The sequence below is a fragment of the Bombina bombina genome, chromosome 2 (genome assembly GCF_027579735.1).
Source record: "Bombina bombina isolate aBomBom1 chromosome 2, aBomBom1.pri, whole genome shotgun sequence".
NCBI lineage: Eukaryota > Metazoa > Chordata > Amphibia > Anura > Bombinatoridae > Bombina > Bombina bombina.
Genome location: NC_069500.1, coordinates 87,124,044 through 87,147,694, shown reverse-complemented (window position 1 = coordinate 87,147,694; position 23,651 = coordinate 87,124,044). Strand labels below are relative to the sequence as shown.

The following is a 23,651-nucleotide window of genomic DNA, read 5'->3' as shown; positions in this document are numbered from 1 at the left end:
TAACTGCCATACAAAAACTCCCTACACATGCTAAGATACTTAGCAAAAGGGATTGATAGACGAAACCATAACTGTCCATTGTCACAGTCGAATAAAGTGTCATAGGAGTGTGTAATGGCGGGTTTGCACCAAAACAACGGCCTGAAGCCAGCGGGGAAAGTTACCCCCAACTTACCAGATCCCTCTCCTTAATACACAGCCGGCAAAAAAATAAATAAACATAAAGACAAGGTGTAGACAGACTATCACTGCATGTCTCTTCAAAGTTCAAGCTCACGCCCAATAAAATGAAGAATATGCGCTCTGGTTCTGCAGCTCTGCCGCGCTTCAATCTCTAAGTAGAGAGAAATAACAAAGCTTAACCCCACAAATACATTAACCAAAAAAATGATAACTAGAGAGGGCAGAAGGAGAATGTTGGTTCTCCAGACCAGAGCTGAAAACTTACAAAAGGCGCAGCCAACAGACATGATCTGTAAAAAATCTCTTTAAGGTAAAAGGAGAAAAATACTGCGCCATAACCGAAAGTATAAATCCTATCTGACAGGATCAAACTATGTGGTCCAGGTAGACAAGCCACCTATAATAAACTGCCTGTGGCAAATCAACTGGAAGAGAAACACAAAATCTCCCCATTGTGTGAGGGAAATCTTTTAGATATAAACTACTGGTAAGAAAATACCATGCAGGGATAAACTGCGTAAGGGAGGTAACATCTACCTAACTGTTACATGGTCCCCACACACCTAAAGCCTGGGACATAATATTACAAACCCCCCAAAAGGAGGATCTGTGCAATTTAGACCCTACAGAGGCAGAACAAGCGGCGTAATCCCTGTTCACTGGTTGAATAACCAGTTAACTGCTCAGCCGCCATATCTCCCAACTTGGAGATATATTAAATATGTAAACCCCTCATGAGGGTAACAGGTCCCACTCGGTCCCTGAATATCTCAGTCCTCTCTGATATTTTTGTCCCAAGACAAAACAATATGAAAGGATTTACCCTCCAGGGTCTTCTGCTGTAGAGCAGTCACAGCAGCTCCAGGTATGTTAGCCTTATCTGATCGCTGACAGGAACGTAAAGAAAAACAGAATAACCAACCCTGGTTTTCTATACAAGGGGTAGTAATAATGTTAAAAGTTAAGCAAGGACTACCTCGCCACCTTCCAACTGCTAAAAGCCACCATTACTCTAACTAAAGAGATTGACATGGACACAGCATAACCCCAATCCTTGCTTGCAGGGAAACTACCCATAAAAGGATTAAATATCTTCAGACACATCGTTATGGGAAGTGGGAGTGATACTTAAAGGGACATTATACACTCATTTTTTCTTTGCATAAATGTTTTGTAGATGATCTATTTATATAGCCCATGAAGTTTTTTTTTTTTTTTTTTTAAATGTTTAGTTTTGCTTATTTTTAAATAACATTGCTCTGATTTTCAGACTCCTAACCAAGCCCCAAAGTTTTATGTGAATACCGTCAGCTACCTTCTCCAGCTTGCTCCTGTTTGTGTAAAGAGTCTTTTCATATGCAAAAGAAGGGGGAAGGGGGGGGAAAGTGTCTTATTTCCCACTTGCAGTGGGCTTTCCAGCTACCTTTTCAACAAAGCTAAACTGAAAGCTTCTAAGTAAGTTTTTAAACAGTTTATACTGGATTTTTATATCAATATCTGTGCATCTTATTCTTTATAGTGGTGTCTATTACATGCAGTTATATGAAAATGAGTGTATACTGTCCCTTTAACAGCTCTGCTGGGGTGTTCTTTGCCTCCACCTGGTGGCCAGGAGTTGAATTCCCACTAGTAATTGAATGGATTTGTGGACTCTCCATGCCATTGGAAAGAAAAATTGAGTATCATGTCCCTTTAAATGCTTTTAAACTATTCTTGCCATGCAGACCTTTATTGTTGGTATATAATAAGCACATATTAAAAAAATATCTCTATAAAAGAAAAATGAATTACATACTGACAAATTAAAAAGATGCCTAATTTCAGACACATTTTTTTTCACGCAACAGTCATTCCTACTTTAGTGAGCGCAGCCATTAAGTCGTCATCTAGACGCAGACTGTTTTACTTGCTTAGCCAGAAGTAAAATCTATGAAAATGCTCTATCACACTTCAATAACGACACTAACAAGGCATACAGAAATGAAGGCTGCTTTCTCCCAGCACCGTCAAATTATAATTGCATTTTACTCAGATTAGAACTCGTGTTCCCAATACAATTTTTTTTTTCCAAGGCAGATGTAATGATTCAAATAAACATAGGAATACATTGTGCTAATGCTAAATAACTTCAGTTCACACCTGCAGCATCATCTATAATTCGGGGGGAATACTAAATTATCTCGTTAAACCAAACCCATGAATTATACCATGATTAATCCAGCAGAGATCATTTTAAATGGATCTGCCGAAGAATTTTTAAAAGCATTAAAAGGGACATTAAACACTAAATAAATGCTAGATAGAATGATGCATTCAAAGAAAAAATTAGTCTGAGAATAATATGTAGATGTATTTTTTAAAGTTTTATTAACTATTTAAATATTGACAAAATAAGTGTAAAGTGTTTAGTGTCTATAAAACATTGGGAGCTGCCACGTTGTAACTTAGGTTACCTTCTCTGCTATGGCCAATTAGGGACAGTTATAAATAGGTCACTAGAGTGTGCAGCCAATGGCTGTGTGGAATATAAGTGTTCTAACATGAACTGAAAAGCTCACAATCTCAGAATGGAATAACAGGAAAAGAAGACAAAATAAATAATGAAAGTATATTGCAGAGTTTTTTTTATATATATAATTACCATCTCAAAGTGTTTAATGTCCCTTTAAAAGGGATATAGAAGTAAGATCATCTATTTTTTTCACCACAATGCTTGTTTTGATAAAGCCAAATCACAAACTGTATAATCTGAGATATAATCAGCAATTGGAGCCCGCTTAACAGTGCACTGTCTAGGCACGGGTGCCACACATTTATTTTTTAGCATGGAGGTTCAGTCACCAACTATAGAATTGGCCAGAGGCCACATTACCTCACACATCAAAGGTAGCGCATCAAAATATAATTAAATTCTAATCACATTTTTAGTTAAAAATTGCACATGAAAGTAGTTACTGCCAAGAATTTTAACAGTAACACACTTAATTACCTAGTGCAGGGGTCGACAATTTAGGAGCCAGTAAGAATAATTAGAAGCCAGACAAATTGTGGAACAGATTTTCTATAACAAAGGACTGATTTCTGATCTTTGCTCACTGGTGCTGGGAGCCACACAAAAAAGCCTTGTAGGGCTGTGACAGCCCTTGAGTCATAATTAGGGATGGGCGAATGTGTTTATATTCGAATTCGAATGTAAGAACGAATGTTATTGAAGAAATTTGATTTACATAATAGAATGTTGATAAGAACCAATATTCTTAAAAATTATATTATTGAATGTTACAGTTTTCGAATGTCACTTTTGAATTTGAATGTGACATTTGTAGACTAGAAAAAATAATTTATGCTTACCTGATAAATTTATTTCTCTTGAAGTGTATCCAGTCCACGGATCATCCATTACTTATGGGATATTCTCCTTCCCAACAGGAAGTTGCAAGAGGATCACCCACAGCAGAGCTGCTATATAGCTCCTCCCCTAACTGTCATATCCAGTCATTCGACCGAAAACAAACAGAGAAACCATAGGGTGCAGTGGTGACTGTAGTTTAATTAAAATTTAGACCTGCCTTAAAAGAACAGGGCGGGCCGTGGACTGTATACACTACAAGAGAAATAAATTTATCAGGTAAGCATAAATTATGTTTTCTCTTGTTAAGTGTATCCAGTCCACGGATCATCCATTACTTATGGGATACCAATACCAAAGCTAAAGTACACGGATGATGGGAGGGACAAGGCAGGATTAAGCGGAAGGAACCACTGCCTGAAGAACCTTTCTCCCAAAAACAGCCTCCGAAGAAGCAAAAGTATCAAATTTGTAAAATTTGGAAAAAATGTGAAGCGAAGACCAAGTCGCGGCCTTGCAAATCTGTTCAACAGAGGCCTCATTTTTAAAGGCCCAGGTGGAAGCCACAGCTCTAGTGGAATGAGCTGTAATCCTTTCAGGGGGCTGCTGTCCAGCAGTCTCATAGGCTAGGCGTATTATGTTCCGAAGCCAAAAGGAAAGAGAGGTTGCCGAAGCTTTTTGACCTCTCCTCTGTCCAGAGTAAACGACAAACAGGGTAGATGTTTGACAAAAATCTTTAGTAGTTTGTAAGTAAAACTTCAATACACGGACTACGTCCAGATTATGAAAAAGACGTTCCATCTTTGAAGAAGGATTAGGACACAATGATGGAACAACAATCTCTTGATTGATATTCTTGTTAGAAACCACCTTAGGTAAAAACCCAGGTTTGGTACGCAGGACTACCTTATCTGCATGATAAATCAGATAAGGAGAATCACATTGCAAGGCAGATAGCTCAGAGACTCTCCGAGCCGAGGAAACAGCCATCAAAAACAGAACTTTCCAAGACAAAAGTTTAATTGAAGAACTTTAATAACCAAGTTTAAGCTCCACAGGGGAGCAACAGGTTTAAACACAGGCTTAATTCTAACCAAAGCCTGGCAAAATGCCTGGACGTCTGGAACCTCTGCCAGACGCTTGTGCAAAAGAATAGACAGAGCAGAAATCTGTCCCTTTAAGGAACTAGCTGATAATCCTTTGTCCAAGCCCTCTTGGAGAAAAGACAATATTCTAGGAATCCTAACCTTACTCCATGAGTAATTCTTGGATTCACACCAATAAAGATATTTACTCCATATCTTGTGGTAGATTTTCCTGGTAACAGGCTTTCGTGCCTGTATTAAAGTATCAATGACTGACTCGGAGAAGCCACGCTTTGATAGAATCAAGCGTTCAATCTTCATGCAGTCAGTCTCAGAGAAATTAGATTTGGATGATTGAAAGGACCTTGTATCAGAAGGTCCTGTCTTAGAGGCAGAGTCCATGGTGGAATGGATGACATGTCCACTAGGTCTGCATACCAAGTCCTGCGTGGCCATGCAGGTGCTATCAGAATCACTGATGCTCTCTCCTGTTTGATTTTGGCAATCAGTCGAGGGAGCAGAGGAAACGGTGGAAACACATAAGCCAGGTTAAAGAACCAAGGCGCTGCTAGAGCATCTATCAGCGTCGCTTCTGGGTCCCTGGACCTGGATCCGTAACAAGGAAGCTTGGCGTTCTGGTGAGACGCCATGAGATCCAGTTCTGGTTTGCCCCAACGATGAATCAACTGAGCAAACACCTCCAGATGGAGTTCCCACTCCCCCGGATGGAAAGTCTGACGACTTAGAAAATCCGCCTCCCAGTTCTCCACGCCTGGGATATGGATTGCTGACAGGTGGCAAGAGTGGTACTCTGCCCAGCAAAATATTTTTGAGACTTCTAACATCGCTAGGGAACTCCTGGTTCCCCCTTGGTGGTTGATGTAAGCCACAGTCGTGATGTTGTCCGACTGAAATCTGATGAACCTCAGTGTTGCTAACTGAGGCCAAGCCAGAAGAGCATTGAATATCGCTCTTAACTCCAGAATATTTATTGGAAGGAGTTTCTCCTCCTGAGTCCACGATCCCTGTGCCTTCAGGGAATTCCAGACTGCACCCCAACCTAGAAGGCTGGCATCTGTTGTTACAATTGTCCAATCTGGCCTGCGAAAGGTCATACCCTTGGACAGGTGTACCCGAGACAACCACCAGAGAAGAGAATCTCCGGTCTCTTGATCCAGATTTAGCAGAGGGGACAAATCTGTGTAATCCCCATTCCACTGACTCAGCATGCATAATTGCAGCGGTCTGAGATGAAGGCGCGCAAATGGCACTATGTCCATTGCCGCTACCATTAAGCCGATTACCTCCATGCACTGAGCTACCGAAGGGCGCGGAATGGAGTGAAGAACACGGCAAGCATTTAGAAGTTTTGATAACCTGGACTCCGTCAGGTAAATTTTCATTTCTACAGAATCTATAAGAGTCCCTAAGAAGGAGACTCTTGTGAGTGGGGATAGAGAACTCTTTTCCGCGTTCACTTTCCACCCGTGCGACCTCAGAAATGCCAGAACTATCTCTGTATGAGACTTGGCAACTTGAAAGCTTGACGCCTGTATCAGGATGTCGTCTAGATACGGAGCCACTGCTATGCCTCGCGGTCTTAGAACCGCCAGAAGTGAGCCCAGAACCTTTGTAAAGATTCTCGGGGCTGTAGCGAACCCGAAGGGAAGAGCTACAAATTGGTAATGCCTGTCTAGAAAGGCAAACCTTAGAAACCGATGATGATCTTTGTGAATCGGTATGTGAAGGTAGGCATCCTTTAAGTCCACTGTGGTCATGTACTGACCTTCTTGGATCATGGGTAGGATGGTCCGAATAGTTTCCATTTTGAAAGATGGAACTCTGAGGAATTTGTTTAAGATCTTTAGATCCAAAATTGGTCTGAAGGTTCCCTCTTTTTTGGGAACCACAAACAGATTCGAATAAAAACTCTGTCCTTGTTCCGTCCGCGTAACTGGATGGATCACTCCCATAACTAGGAGGTCTTGCACACAGCGTAGGAATGCCTCTTTCTTTATCTGATTTTCAGATAGCCTTGAAAGATGAAATCTCCCTTGTGGAGGGGAAGCTTTGAAGTCCAGAAGATATCCCTGAGATATGATCTCCAACGCCCAGGGATCCTGAACATCTCTTGCCCACGCTTAGGCAAAGAGAGAAAGTCTGCCCCCTACTAGATCCGTCGCCGGATAGGGGGCCGTTCCTTCATGCTGTCTTAGAGGCAGCAGCAGGCTTTCTGGCCTGCTTGCCTTTGTTCCAGGACTGGTTAGGTTTCCAGGCCTGCTTAGATTGAGCAAAAGTTCCCTCTTGTTTTGAAGCGGAGGAAGTTGATGCTGCACCTGCCTTGAAATTTCGAAAGGCACGAAAATTAGACTGTTTGGCCTTTGCTTTGGCCCTGTCCTGAGGAAGGGTGTCACCCTTACCTCCAGTAATGTCAGCAATAATTTCCTTCAAACCAGGCCCGAATAATGTCTGCCCCTTGAAAGGAATGTTGAGTAATTTAGACTTCGAAGTCACGTCAGCTGACCAGGATTTAAGCCATAGCGCCCTACGCGCTTGGATGGCGAATCCGGAATTCTTAGCCGTTAGTTTAGTCAAATGAACAATGGCATCAGAAACAAATGAGTTAGCTAGCTTAAGTGTTCTAAGCTTGTCAATAATTTCAGTCAATGGAGCTGTATGGATGGCCTCTTCCAGGGCCTTAAACCAGAATGCCGCCGCGGCCGTGACAGGCGCAATGCATGCAAGGGGCTGTAAAATAAAACCTTGTTGAATAAACATTTTCTTAAGGTAACCCTCCAATTTTTTATCCATTGGATCTGAAAAAGCACAACTGTCCTCAACCGGGATAGTAGTACGCTTTGCTAAAGTAGAAACTGCTCCTTCCACCTTAGGGACCGTCTGCCATAAGTCCCGTGTAGTGGCGTCTATTGGAAACATTTTTCTAAATATAGGAGGTGGGGAAAAAAGGCACACCCGGTCTATCCCACTCCTTGCTAATAATTTCTGTAAGCCTTTTAGGTATAGGAAAAACATCAGTACACACCGGTACCGCATAGTATTTATCCAGCCTACACAATTTCTCTGGTACTGCAACTGTGTTACAGTCATTCAGAGCAGCTAATACCTCCCCAAGCAACACACGGAGGTTCTCAAGCTTAAATTTAAAATTAGAAATCTCTGAATCAGGTTTCCCCGAATCAAAGATGTCACCCACAGACTGAAGCTCTCCGTCCTCATGATCTGCATATTGTGACGCAGTATCAGACATGGCCCTTACAGCATATGCGCGCTCTGTATTTCTCCTAACCCCAGAGCAATCGCGCTTGCCTCTTAATTCAGGCAACCTGGATAATACCTCTGACAGGGTATTATTCATGATTGCAGCCATGTCCTGCAAGGTAATCGCTATGGGCGTCCCTGATGTAATTGGCGCCATATTAGCGTGCATCCCCTGAGCGGGAGGCGAAGGGTCTGACACGTAGGGAGAGTTAGTCGGCATAACTTCCCCCTCGTCAGAATCTTCTGGTGATATTTCTTTTATAGTTAAAGACTGATCTTTACTGTTTAAGGTGAAATCAATACATTTAGTACACATTCTCCTATGGGGCTCCACCATGGCTTTCAAACATAATGAACAAGTAGTTTCCTCTGTGTCAGACATGTTTAAACAGACTAGCAATGAGACTAGCAAGCTTGGAAAACACTTTAAACAAGTTTACAAGCAATATAAAAAACGTTACTGCACCTTTAAGAAACACAAATTTTGTCAAAATTTGAAATAACAGTGAAAAAAGGCAGTTACACTAACGAAATGTTTACAGTGTATGTAACAAGTTAGCAGAGCATTGCACCCACTTGCAAATGGATGATTAACCCCTTAATACCCAAAATGGAATAATAAAACACAAAAACTTTTTTTTTTTTTTCCATCCCTAGAAAAATATTAACTGCACATACATTATTGCAGGAAAACCTGCACGCCATTCCCTCTCTGAAGTTACCTCACTCCTCAGAATATGTGAGAACAGCCATGGATCTTAGTTACTTCTGCTAAGATCATAGAAAACGCAGGCAGATTCTTCTTCTAAATACTGCCTGAGATAAACAGTACACTCCGGCACCATTTAAAAATAACAAACTTTTGATTGAAGAATAAACTAAGTATAAAACACCACACTCCTCTTACGACCTCCATCTTGGTTGAGGCTTGCAAGAGAATGACTGGATATGACAGTTAGGGGAGGAGCTATATAGCAGCTCTGCTGTGGGTGATCCTCTTGCAACTTCCTGTTGGGAAGGAGAATATCCCATAAGTAATTGATGATCCGTGGACTGGATACACTTAACAAGAGAAATACTATTTTTAATGTCACATTCGAATTTGAATATTACATTTATAAAACACAGTATTAGACTAGAAATACTACAGTATTTCGAATTTGAATGTCATATTCAAATTAGAATGTAGCATTCGAATATTACATTTATTAAACAACTATTTGGGAGGCGCAGTGAGGATTATACCCCACAAGTTCCCAATTGCTTAAAAGCCACTACTGTGCTACTGAAGAGACTGAAGTGGGCTATGGCTAAACCCCAGGAAAGATCAGAGCCAACCTGCTATGCTTTAAAATAAAAAATTATTGATTGAAGAAATTTCTATCAGACACCTAAACTTTACCACCTCCTTGCAACGTAGGCAAAGAGAATGACTGGGGGTTGTGGGAAGGGAAGTGATACTTAACAGCTTTGCTGTGGTGCTCTGTACACCACAGCATATATATATATATATATATATATATATATATAATGGCTGGGCGATTAACCGCATATGCGGTTTTAAACAGCGATTAACCGCTGTGATTTAAAAACCCAGCGTCTCAGCGGTTTTTACGGGGGGGGGGGGCGGCACTGCGGGGCATAGAAGAGAGGAGACACGTGATCAATGTGGGTTACTCACTCAGGTGAATGAAAGCTGGAGGCAAGCAAGTAAGAAACTTGCACTACGGGCAGGATAAAGCAGCGACCTACGGGATATACAATGCTAACAGGAGGGGCAAAGTTTCCCAAACCTCAAAATGCCTATAAATTCACCCATCACCACACCCACAATTCAGTTTAACGAATAGCCAAGTAGTGGGGTGATAAAGAAAGGAGTAATAAAGCATCTACAAAGGAATTTGGAAATAATTGTGCTTTATACAAAAAAATCATAACCACCATAAAAAAGGGTGAGCCTCATAGACTTGCCAATATGAAAGAAATGAATTTATCAGGTAAGTTCTTACATAAATTATGTTTTCTTTCATGTAATTGGCAAGAGTCCATGAGCTAGTGACGTATGGGATAGCAATACCCAAGATGTGGAACTCCACGTAAGAGTCACTAGAGAGGGAGGGATAAAAAAAACAGAATTTATGTTTACCTGATAAATTACTTTCTCCAACGGTGTGTCCGGTCCACGGCGTCATCCTTACTTGTGGGATATTCTCTTCCCCAACAGGAAATGGCAAAGAGCCCAGCAAAGCTGGTCACATGATCCCTCCTAGGCTCCGCCTACCCCAGTCATTCGACCGACGTTAAGGAGGAATATTTGCATAGGAGAAACCATATGGTACCGTGGTGACTGTAGTTAAAGAAAATAAATTATCAGACCTGATTAAAAAAACCAGGGCGGGCCGTGGACCGGACACACCGTTGGAGAAAGTAATTTATCAGGTAAACATAAATTCTGTTTTCTCCAACATAGGTGTGTCCGGTCCACGGCGTCATCCTTACTTGTGGGAACCAATACCAAAGCTTTAGGACACGGATGAAGGGAGGGAGCAAATCAGGTCACCTAAATGGAAGGCACCACGGCTTGCAAAACCTTTCTCCCAAAAATAGCCTCAGAAGAAGCAAAAGTATCAAACTTGTAAAATTTGGTAAAAGTGTGCAGTGAAGACCAAGTCGCTGCCCTACATATCTGATCAACAGAAGCCTCGTTCTTGAAGGCCCATGTGGAAGCCACAGCCCTAGTGGAATGAGCTGTGATTCTTTCGGGAGGCTGCCGTCCGGCAGTCTCGTAAGCCAATCTGATGATGCTTTTAATCCAAAAAGAAAGAGAGGTAGAAGTTGCTTTTTGACCTCTCCTTTTACCGGAATAAACAACAAGGAAGATGTTTGTCTAAAATCCTTTGTAGCATCTAAATAGAATTTTAGAGCGCGAACAACATCCAAATTGTGCAACAATCGTTCCTTCTTTGAAACTGGTTTCGGACACAGAGAAGGTACGATAATCTCCTGGTTAATGTTTTTGTTAGAAACAACTTTTGGAAGAAAACCAGGTTTAGTACGTAAAACCACCTTATCTACATGGAACACCAGATAAGGAGGAGAACACTGCAGAGCAGATAATTCTGAAACTCTTCTAGCAGAAGAAATTGCAACTAAAAACAAAACTTTCCAAGATAATAACTTAATATCAACGGAATGTAAGGGTTCAAACGGAACCCCCTGAAGAACTGAAAGAACCAAATTGAGACTCCAAGGAGGAGTCAAAGGTTTGTAAACAGGCTTAATTCTAACCAGAGCCTGAACAAAGGCTTGAACATCTGGCACAGCTGCCAGCTTTTAGTGAAGTAACACAGACAAGGCAGAAATCTGTCCCTTCAGGGAACTTGCAGATAATCCTTTTTCCAATCCTTCTTGAAGGAAGGATAGAATCCTAGGAATCTTAACCTTGTCCCAAGGGAATCCTTTAGATTCACACCAACAGATATATTTTTTCCAAATTTTGTGGTAAATCTTTCTAGTTACAGGCTTTCTGGCCTGAACAAGAGTATCGATAACAGAATCTGAGAACCCTCGCTTCGATAAGATCAAGCGTTCAACCTCCAAGCAGTCAGCTGGAGTGAAACCAGATTCGGATGTTCGAACGGACCCTGAACAAGAAGGTCTCGTCTCAAAGGTAGCTTCCAAGGTGGAGCCGATGACATATTCACCAGATCTGCATACCAAGTCCTGCGTGGCCACGCAGGAGCTATCAAGATCACCGACGCCCTCTCCTGATTGATCCTGGCTACCAGCCTGGGGATGAGAGGAAACGGCGGGAACACATAAGCTAGTTTGAAGGTCCAAGGTGCTACTAGTGCATCCACTAGAGCCGCCTTGGGATCCCTGGATCTGGACCCATAGCAAGGAACTTTGAAGTTCTGACGAGAGGCCATCAGATCCATGTCTGGAATGCCCCACAGCTGAGTGACTTGGGCAAAGATTTCCGGATGGAGTTCCCACTCCCCCGGATGCAATGTCTGACGACTCAGAAAATCCGCTTCCCAATTTTCCACTCCTGGGATGTGGATAGCAGACAGGTGGCAGGAGTGAGACTCCGCCCATAGAATGATTTTGGTCACTTCTTCCATCGCTAGGGAACTCCTTGTTCCCCCCTGATGGTTGATGTACGCAACAGTTGTCATGTTGTCTGATTGAAACCGTATGAACTTGGCCCTCGCTAGCTGAGGCCAAGCCTTGAGAGCATTGAATATCGCTCTCAGTTCCAGAATATTTATCGGTAGAAGAGATTCTTCCCGAGACCAAAGACCCTGAGCTTTCAGGGATCCCCAGACCGCGCCCCAGCCCATCAGACTGGCGTCGGTCGTGACAATGACCCACTCTGGTCTGCGGAATGTCATCCCTTGTGACAGGTTGTCCAGGGACAGCCACCAACGGAGTGAGTCTCTGGTCCTCTGATTTACTTGTATCTTCGGAGACAAGTCTGTATAGTCCCCATTCCACTGACTGAGCATGCACAGTTGTAATGGTCTTAGATGAATGCGCGCAAAAGGAACTATGTCCATTGCCGCTACCATCAACCCGATCACTTCCATGCACTGAGCTATGGAAGGAAGAGGAACGGAATGAAGTATCCGACAAGAGTCTAGAAGTTTTGTTTTTCTGGCCTCTGTCAGGAAAATCCTCATTTCTAAGGAGTCTATTATTGTTCCCAAGAAGGGAACCCTTGTTGACGGAGATAGAGAACTCTTTTCCACGTTCACTTTCCATCCGTGAGATCTGAGAAAGGCCAGGACAATGTCCGTGTGAGCCTTTGCTTGAGGAAGGGACGACGCTTGAATCAGAATGTCGTCCAAGTAAGGTACTACAGCAATGCCCCTTGGTCTTAGCACAGCTAGAAGGGACCCTAGTACCTTTGTGAAAATCCTTGGAGCAGTGGCTAATCCGAAAGGAAGCGCCACGAACTGGTAATGTTTGTCCAGGAATGCGAACCTTAGGAACCGATGATGTTCCTTGTGGATAGGAATATGTAGATACGCATCCTTTAAATCCACCGTGGTCATGAATTGACCTTCCAGGATGGAAGGAAGAATAGTTCGAATGGTTTCCATCTTGAACGATGGAACCTTGAGAAACTTGTTTAAGATCTTGAGATCTAAGATTGGTCTGAACGTTCCCTCTTTTTTGGGAACTATGAACAGATTGGAGTAGAACCCCATCCCTTGTTCTCTTAATGGAACAGGATGAATCACTCCCATTTTTAACAGGTCTTCTACACAATGTAAGAATGCCTGTCTTTTTATGTGGTCTGAAGACAACTGAGACCTGTGGAACCTCCCCCTTGGGGGAAGTCCCTTGAATTCCAGAAGATAACCTTGGGAGACTATTTCTAGCGCCCAAGGATCCAGAACATCTCTTGCCCAAGCCTGAGCGAAGAGAGAGAGTCTGCCCCCCACCAGATCCGGTCCCGGATCGGGGGCCAACATTTCATGCTGTCTTGGTAGCAGTGGCAGGTTTCTTGGCCTGCTTTCCCTTGTTCCAGCCTTGCATTGGTCTCCAAGCTGGCTTGGCTTGAGAAGTATTACCCTCTTGCTTAGAGGACGTAGCACTTTGGGTTGGTCCGTTTCTACGAAAGGGACGAAAATTAGGTTTATTTTTTGCCTTGAAAGGCCGATCCTGAGGAAGGGCGTGGCCCTTACCCCCAGTGATATCAGAGATAATCTCTTTCAAGTCAGGGCCAAACAGCGTTTTCCCCTTGAAAGGAATGTTAAGTAGCTTGTTCTTGGAAGACGCATCAGCCGACCAAGATTTCAACCAAAGCGCTCTGCGCGCCACAATAGCAAACCCTGAATTCTTAGCCGCTAACCTAGCCAATTGCAAAGTGGCGTCTAGGGTGAAAGAATTAGCCAATTTGAGAGCATTGATTCTGTCCATAATCTCCTCATAAGGAGGAGAATCACTATCGACCGCCTTTATCAGCTCATCGAACCAGAAACATGCGGCTGTAGCGACAGGGACAATGCATGAAATTGGTTGTAGAAGGTAACCCTGCTGAACAAACATTTTCTTAAGCAAACCTTCTAATTTTTTATCCATAGGATCTTTGAAAGCACAACTATCCTCTATGGGTATAGTGGTGCGTTTGTTTAAAGTGGAAACCGCTCCCTCGACCTTGGGGACTGTCTGCCATAAGTCCTTTCTGGGGTCGACCATAGGAAACAATTTTTTAAATATTGGGGGAGGGACGAAAGGAATACCGGGCCTTTCCCATTCTTTATTAACAATGTCCGCCACCCGCTTGGGTATAGGAAAAGCTTCTGGGAGCCCCGGCACCTCTAGGAACTTGTCCATTTTACATAGTTTCTCTGGGATGACCAACTTGTCACAATCATCCAGAGTGGATAATACCTCCTTAAGCAGAATGCGGAGATGTTCCAACTTAAATTTAAATGCAATCACATCAGGTTCAGCTTGTTGAGAAATGTTCCCTGAATCAGTAATTTCTCCCTCAGACAAAACCTCCCTGGCCCCATCAGACTGGGTTAGGGGCCCTTCAGAAATATTATTATCAGCGTCGTCATGCTCTTCAGTATCTAAAACAGAGCAATCGCGCTTACGCTGATAAGTGTTCATTTTGGCTAAAATGTTTTTGACAGAATTATCCATTACAGCCGTTAATTGTTGCATAGTAAGGAGTATTGGCGCGCTAGATGTACTAGGGGCCTCCTGAGTGGGCAAGACTCGTGTAGACGAAGGAGGGAATGATGCAGTACCATGCTTACTCCCCTCACTTGAGGAATCATCTTGGGCATCATTGTCATTGTCACATAAATCACATTTATTTAAATGAATAGGAATTCTGGCTTCCCCACATTCAGAACACAGTCTATCTGGTAGTTCAGACATGTTAAACAGGCATAAACTTGATAACAAAGTACAAAAAACGTTTTAAAATAAAACCGTTACTGTCACTTTAAATTTTAAACTGAACACACTTTATTACTGCAATTGCGAAAAAACATGAAGGAATTGTTCAAATTTGGAAGCTTTAACCCTTAAAATAACGGAACCGGAGCCGTTTTGAACTTTAACCCCTTTACAGTCCCTGGTATCTGCTTTGCTGAGACCCAACCAAGCCCAAAGGGGAATACGATACCAAATGACGCCTTCAGAAAGCCTTTTCTAAGTATCAGAGCTCCTCTCACATGCGACTGCATGCCAAAAAACAAGTGCGCCACACCGGCGCGAAAATGAGGCTCTGCCTATGCTTTGGGAAAGCCCCTAAGAATAAGGTGTCTAAAACAGTGCCTGCCGATATTATTATATCAAAATACCCAGATAAAATGATTCCTCAAGGCTAAATATGTGTTAATAATGAATCGATTTAGCCCAGAAAAAGTCTACAGTCTTAATAAGCCCTTGTGAAGCCCTTATTTACGATCGTAATAAACATGGCTTACCGGATCCCATAGGGAAAATGACAGCTTCCAGCATTACATCGTCTTATTAGAATGTGTCATACCTCAAGCAGCAAGAGACTGCTCACTGTTCCCCCAACTGAAGTTAATTGCTCTCAACAGTCCTGTGTGGAACAGCCATGGATTTTAGTGACGGTTGCTAAAATCATTTTCCTCATACAAACAGAAATCTTCATCTCTTTTCTGTTTCTGAGTAAATAGTACATGCCAGCACTATTTCAAAATAACAAACTCTTGATTGAATAATAAAAACTACAGTTAAACACTAAAAAACTCTAAGCCATCTCCGTGGAGATGTTGCCTGTACAACGGCAAAGAGAATGACTGGGGTAGGCGGAGCCTAGGAGGGATCATGTGACCAGCTTTGCTGGGCTCTTTGCCATTTCCTGTTGGGGAAGAGAATATCCCACAAGTAAGGATGACGCCGTGGACCGGACACACCTATGTTGGAGAAACAGCCATTTTCCGCTGAAAAAAATAAATAATCCACAACCCAAAATATAAGTTTAATCTCATAAATGAAAGGGAAAAACTTAAATCAAAACCGGAAGAATCAAACTGAAACAGCTGCCTGAAGAACTTTTCTACCAAAAACTGCTTCTGAAGAAGCAAATACATCAAAATGGTAGAATTTAGTAAATGTATGCAAAGAAGAGCAAGTAGCAGCTTTGCAAATCTGAGCAACTGAAGCTTCATTCTTAAAGGCACACGAAGTGGAAACTGATCTAGTAGAATGAGCTGTAATTCTCTGAGGTGGGGCTTGACCCAACCCCAAATAGGCTTGATGAATCAAAAGCTTTAACCACGAAGCCAAAAAAAACGACAGAAGCCTTCTGACCTTTCCTGGAACCAGAAAAGATAACAAATAGACTAGAAGTCTTCCTGAAATCTTAGTAGTTTCAACATAATATTTCAGAGTTCTTACCACATCCAAAGAATGTAAAGATCTCTCCAAATAATTCTTAGGATTAGGACACAAGGAAGGAACAACAATTTCTCCATTAATGCTGTTAGAATTCACAACCTTAGGTAAGAATTTAAATGAAGTCCGCAAAACTGCCTTATCCTGATGAAAAATCAGAAAAGGAGATTCACAAGAGAGAGTGGATAATTCAGAAACTCTTCAAGCAGAAGAGATGGCCAAAAGGAACAACACTTTCCAAGAAAGTAGTTTAATGTCCAAAGAATGCATAGGCTCAAACGGAGGAGCCTGTAAATCCTTCAAAACCAAATTAAGACCCCAAGGAGGAGAGATTGATTTAATGACAGGCTTGATACAGACCAAAGCCTGAACAAAACAATGAATATCAGGAAGTTTAGCAATCTTTCTGTGAAATAAAACAGAAAGAGCAGAGATTTGTCCTTTCAATTAACTTGCAGACAAACCTTTATCCAAACCATCCTGAAGAAATTTGTAAAATTCTAGAAATTCTAAAAGAATGCCAAGAGAATTTATGAGAAGAACACCATGAAATGTAAGTCTTCCAAACTCGATAATAAATCTTTCTAGAAACAGATTTGCGAGTCTGCAACATAGTATTAATCACGGAGTCAGAAAAAGCTCTATGATTAAGCACTAAGCGTTCAATTACCATACCTTAAAATTTAATGATTTGAGATCCTGATGAAAAAACGGACCTTGAGATAGAAGGTCTGGCCTTAATGGAAGTGGCCAAGGTTGGCAACTGGACATCAGAACAAGATCCGCATACCAAAACCTGTGAGGCCATGCTGGAGCCACCAGCAGCACAAACGATTGCTCCATGATGATTTTGGAGATCACTCTTGGAAGAAGAACTAGAGGCGGGAAAATATAAGCGTGTTGATAACACCAAGGAAGTGTCAACGCATCCACTGCTTCCACCTGAGGATCCCTGGACAGGTACCTGGAAAGTTCTTTGTTTATATGAGATGCCATCAGATCTATTTCTGGAAGCCCCACATCTGAACAACTTGAGAAAACGCATCTGGGTGGAGAAACTATTCTCCCGGATGTAGCGTCTGATGACTGAGGTAATCCGCTTCCCAATTGTCTATACCTGGGATATGAACCGCAGAAATTAGACAGGAGCTGGATTCCGCCCAAAGAAGTATCCAAGATAGCTTAAAGACTGAGTCCCACCCTGATGATTGACATATGCCACAGTTGTGAAATTGTCTGTCTGAAAAGAAAATAACGGTTCTCTCTTCAACAGAGGCCAAAACTGAAGAGCCCTGAGAATCGCACGGAGTTCCAAAATATTTATTGGTGATCTCGCCTCTTGAGATTTCCAAACCCCTTGTGCTGTCAGAGATCCCCAACCTGAAAGACTTGCATCTGTTGTGATCACAGTCCAGGTTGAATGAACGAAAGAGGCCCCTAGAATTATATGATGGTGATCTAACCACCAAGTCAGAGAAAGTCGAACATTGGGATTTAAGGATACTAATTGTGATATCCTTGTATAATCCCTGAACCATTGGTTCAGCATACAAAGCTGGAGAGGTCTCATATGAAAACGAGCAAAGGGGATTGCGTCCGATGCTGCAGTCATGAGACCTAAAACTTCCATGCACAAAGCTATTAAAGGGAATGACTGAGACTGAAGGTTCAGACAGTCTGCAATCAATTTAAAATGTCTCTTGTCTGTTAGAGACAAAGTCATGGTCACTGAATCTATCTGGAAACCTAAAAAGTTTACCTTATCTGAGGAATCAAAGAACTTTTTGGTGAATTGATCCTCCAACAATGTCTTCGAGGAAACAACACTAGTTGATTCGTGTGAAATTCTGCAGAACGTAAAGACTGAGCAAGTACCAAGATATCGTCCAAATAAGGATTATCCGCAATACCACGCTCTTTGATTACAGAGAGTAGGACACCGAGAACCTTTGAAAAGATTGTTGGAGCTGTCGCTAGGCCAAAAGGAAGAGCAACAAATTGGTAATGCTTGTCTAGAAAAGAGAATCTCAGGAACTGACAGTGATCTGGATGAATCAGAATATGAAAATATGTATCCTGTAAGTCTATTGTGGACATATAATGCCCTTGTTGAACAAAAGGCAGAATAGTCCTTATAGTCACCATTTTGAAAGTTGGTACTCTTACATATCGATTCAAAATTTTTAAATCCAAAAATGGTCTGAATGAATTTTCTCTTTCTTTGGGACAATGAATAGATTTGAATAAAACCCCAAACCCTGTTCCTGAAACGGAACTGGCATGATTACCCCTAAAAACTCCAGGTCTGAAACACACTTCAGGAAAGCCTGAGCCTTTACTGGGTTTGCTGGAATGCATGAGAGAGAAAAAATCTTCTCACAGGCGGTCTTACTCTGAATCCTATTCTGTACCCCTGAGAGACAATACTCTGAATCCAATGATTTTGGACCGAATTGATCCAAACATCTTTGAAAAATCTTAATCTGCCCCCTACCAACTGAGCTGGAATAACGGCCGCACCTTCATGCAGACTTGGGGGTCGACTTTGATCTCTTAAATGGCTTGGATTTATTCCAATTTGAAGAAGGCTTCCAATTGGAAACAGATTGCTTCCAATTGGAAACAGATTCCTTGGGGGAAGAAATAGGTTTCTGTTCCTTATTTTGTCAAACTAAAACGGTTAGAAGCTTTAGATTTACCCTTAGGTCTTTAATCCTGAGGCAAAAAACTCCCTTCCCCCCAGTGAGAGTTGAAATTATTTAATCCAACTGAGAACCAAATAATGTATTACCTTGGAAAGAAAGAGATAGCAATCTGGACTTAGAAGTCATATCAGCATTCCAAGATTTAAGACACAAAGCTCTTCTAGCTAAAATAGCTAAGGACATAGATTTAACATCAATTTTGATGATATCAAAAATGGCATCACAAATGAAATTATTAGCATGTTGAATCCAGTTAACCATGCTAGACAAATCATGATCCGATACTTGTTGCGCTAAAGTTTAAAACCAAAAAGTTGAAATAGCTGCAACATCAGTCAAAGAAATTGCAGGCCTAAAAAGATGACCGGAATAAAAATAAGCTTTCCTTAGATAAGATTCAAGTTTCCTATCTAAAGGGTCTTTAAAAGAAGTACTAACTTCCGTAGGAATAGTAGTACGTTAGCAAGAGTAGAGATAGCCCCATCAATTTTGGGGATCTTTTCCCAAAACTCCAATCTAACTGCTGGCAAAGGATACAAATTTTTAAATCTTGAAGAAGGAATAAAAGAAGTACTAGGCCTATTCCCTTCCTTAGAAATCATAATAGAAATAGCATCAGGAACTGGAAAAACCTCTGGAATAACCACAGGAGGTTTCTAAACAGAATAAGTAGATTTGTCAGTGTCAATAATATCTGAGGAAGGATCTTCTGAATCAGATAGATCCTCATGAGAGGAGGATAATTCAGTATGTTGTCAGTCATTTGAAATTTCATTAACTTTATGAGAAGTTTTAAAAGACCTTTACATTTATTAGAAGGCGGGATGGCACACAAAGCCTTCTGAATAGAATCAGCAATAATTTTTTTATAAATTAGATGTTAAAAGAACAGCAACAGGCAATGTACTATTACTGATGGACACATTCTCTGCATGTAAAAGTTTATCATGACAACTTATTACAAACCATAGCTGGAGATATAATCTCCACAAGAATACAACAAATGTGCTTAGCTTTGGTAGAACTGTTATCAGTCAGCAGGGTTCCAACAGTGAATTCTGAGACAGGATCAGATTGAGACATCTTGCAAATGTAAGAGAAAAAACAACATATAAAGCAAAATTATCAATTTCCTTATATGGCAGTTTCAGGAATGGGAAAAAAATGCAAACAGCATAGCCCTCTGATAGATAAAAAAGGCAAGAGGCATATAGGAATGGGGTTTAAAATAATGAAAATATTTGGCGCCAATTATGACGCACAGAGAAATATTTTTGGCGCTAACAACATCCGGAAATGACACACTCGCGTCATTGAAGACGCAACCTTGTAAAAGGACTCGGCGTCAACAAAGACGCCGGAAATGACGAATTTGCGTCATCGAATGTAACTTTGCGGCAAAAAAATCTTGCGCAAAAAATGACGCAATATAGTTTGGCATTGCGTGCTCTCGCGAGCCTAATTCTGCCCACGAGTTTAAAATGACAGTCAATTTGAAAAAAAGACTATACCCCAGGTAAGACATACATTTTCCTAAAAAATGCATTTCCCAGATAAGAAAATGACAGTCTGCAAAAGGAAATATACTGAAACCTGAATCATGGCAAATACAAGTACAATACATATATTTAGAACTTTATATAAATACATAAAGTGCCAAACCATAGCTGAGAGTGTCTTAAGTAATGAAAACATACTTACCAAAAGACACCCATCCACATATAGCAGATAGTCAAACCAGTACTGAAACGGTTATCAGTAGAGGTAATGGAGTATGAGAGTATATCGTCGATCTGAAAAGGGAGGTAGGAGATGAATCTCTACGACTGATAACAGAGTACCCATGAATTCAATAAGTGATACTCCCTTCACATCCCTCTGACATTCGCTGTACTCTGAGTTGGGAATTGGGCTTCAAAAATGCTGAGAAGCGCATATCAACGTAGAAATCTTAGCACAAACTTACTTCACCACCTCCATAGGAGGCAAAGTTTGTAAAACTGATTTGTGGGTGTGGTGAGGGGTGTATTTATAGGCATTTTGAGGTTTGGGAAACTTTGCCCCTCCTGGTAGGATTGTATATCCCATACGTCACTAGCTCATGGACTCTTGCCAATTACATGAAAGAAATATATATATAAACAAACTTTAGATTGCTCGTTGAAATTATTTACATACTGATTGTGCAATCATGTCTAAAAGAGCTCAGTGTCTTTAAACATTCCACCTTTGCCACAAGTCCATTCATGAAATTTCTGCCCTACTAGATCTTCCCCCATCAACTGTTAGTGCTATTATTGTGAAGGAGAAGTGTCTATAAGCAACAACAGAAGCAACAACAGCCCAGCCATGAAGTGGTAGACCATGCAAACGCACAGAGTGGGGCTTCAGAGTCATCACTCACTACAGAGTTCCAAACTGATTCTGGAAGCAACATAAGCACAATAACTGTGCATAGAAAAGTTCTCGAAATGGGTTTCCATGACTGAGCAGCTGAACACAAGTTTCACATCAACAAAGGAAACCAAGATAATTAAACAGATCTGATAATATTAAACTGGAAAGTTTTTTTGTTTTTTTTTTTAACAATTTTATGCTCTATCTGAATCATTAAAGAACAGTGTTTAATGCCCCTTTAAGAAGCTATTAAGGAGCTATTTTAAAAAGAACCTCCATCATGTGAAATAGATCATTAGGAATACATTAAAGCAGAGAAAAATGTACAGTACAACATACCTTTAAGTATGACACTTACAATCAAGCAACTGTGTTGCCATGGAGAACTGGAACCTTGCATTTGTTGAGCCCTAAAATAAATTTACATGTCTCTGAGTCGCTCTAACCCCACAGCAATAAAACCAAATCTTATACGTATGCCATTATAGTTAATGGGATTGTACAAGTGTTGTGCACGTGTGTAGTTACATTGCAGTGTCACTCTGTGGTCCTCTATACTTCAGCTAAAAACCCTTAGTTGCCAGAAAGGGCTGGGACACAATGCAGCAACCATGGAGTTAAAATGTATTCAGTCTCTTCTATGTTCCTTTAGTAAGCATCTTAGTTTCTATTACAAGAATAATAGAAGAGGCATCCTCATATTTCCTCTTTATATTACAAATACTATTTACTTTAAGTTATGAAAAAATACTAAAAATAACTGAATATATAAAAAAAGAATTAAAGCCAACATTTACATTTCTGTCGAACAACCATTCTCAGTCATAAAATTCCTTAAAGGGACAGTAAACATTTCTGTTGTGTTGCTATAAAATAACATCACCCAAAAGTTTTTCGAAACAAATATCTTCTTTCCAACAACTGTTTTTCAATAGCCAATCTGAGCTTGAGTCTGCAAACAACAAGGCTAACCGTTGTCATACTGTTAGTATAAAATGCATTGTTTTGCAACAAATTATTTGACGCCAATTAGGGAAATATTATATGTAGCAGGGTTAGTCTTGATATGTCATCAGGGAGCATATACAGTTGTGAGCTCTAAAATTTAATTTTGTTTTTTTTACTTGTCCCTTTAATAAAAACTTCTGCTAAATCAAAATATATAATTTATATGTCTAAAGATATAGTACAATAAAAACACAATTTTTTTGTTATGCCAGAAATATCCATATTGCATACCTGGCTCCAAAGATGTCCTTCTTTGCCAGATCAATACCCGAAACGATCTTAACACGAAGTATACGTGACTCTTCCTAATCAAAGCAAAAAAGAAAACAGCATTAAGGTTATATACTCTTAATTATTCAATCCAATATCATAAAATATCATTTTACAAGATTAAAATTACAATTATTTAGAAATATCTTTCACTTTCAATGTAGAAGTCATGATCGGGGGGGGGGGGGGGGGGGGAGGTATTAGTACAAAAATCATTCATCAGTTTTTATGAGCAATAGATATAATTTAATCTAACATCCTTTTCTTATTTTAACTTCGTCCACCCTTTACTATACTGCTTTTTTTTTTTCTTTTTCATTTTCTGGTGGCATCCAATCACAAAGTCTGTCGTACGGCACTTCAAGGAAAAAAGTCAGTAGCAGAGCAGCCCTTGCTCTCTGTCACTGAGCACAAACAGTTATTAAAAATGGGATAAGAAAAAATTTTACCACCACTTTAAGTAACAAAAAGTTACAATTAGATCAAGCTGTTGTTTACAGATTCTAAAAATGCCAAATATTTATGATATTCATGTTTGATTCCATCAGCAACATATTTGTTAAGACTTACATGTGCTCAGGTAATCCTAGTATACTGTGAGGGGATTTTAACTGAACTAATTAAAAAAAAAACCAGACTACAATATTTTTAATTTTAAAAAATAATTTCGTTTCAGCAAAGTGTTTTATATTAAAGGGAACGGTTTCATTAGAGCACTTTATTTGTAAGCACATTTCTTTGTTTTACCACCAACTTAGGTACTGGCAAAAAGTATGTGAGTAAGCAGTTTAGGCCTTTTATTTATTTTTTAATATTTTTTTTTTAATTTCTGTCTTGTAAGGATTACCCTTCCACCCCCTGATCCCCCAAACAGCTCTTTAACACTCCTCCCTCCCACTGCTCCCCACCATTTTTGTTACTGGCAGCCAGTCTGCGAGTAACAAATCATTTTTTTTTTTTTGTTATTAATTTTTCTCTAGT

The 23,651-nt window shown here is 40.7% G+C and overlaps 1 protein-coding gene across 4 annotated transcripts in view; it reads right to left on the bottom strand.

Moving 5' to 3' along the window:
* The window catches only part of NEDD4L (NEDD4 like E3 ubiquitin protein ligase), an 826,963-nt gene that overhangs the window by 578,850 nt on the left and 224,462 nt on the right, over window positions 1-23,651 (bottom strand). For all 4 annotated transcript variants that reach the window (XM_053701158.1, XM_053701159.1, XM_053701160.1 and 1 more), the window contains exon 2: window positions 22,632-22,705. In XM_053701158.1, coding sequence (XP_053557133.1) covers window positions 22,632-22,705 — 74 coding nt within the window. The remainder of the gene's footprint in view (window positions 1-22,631; window positions 22,706-23,651) is intronic.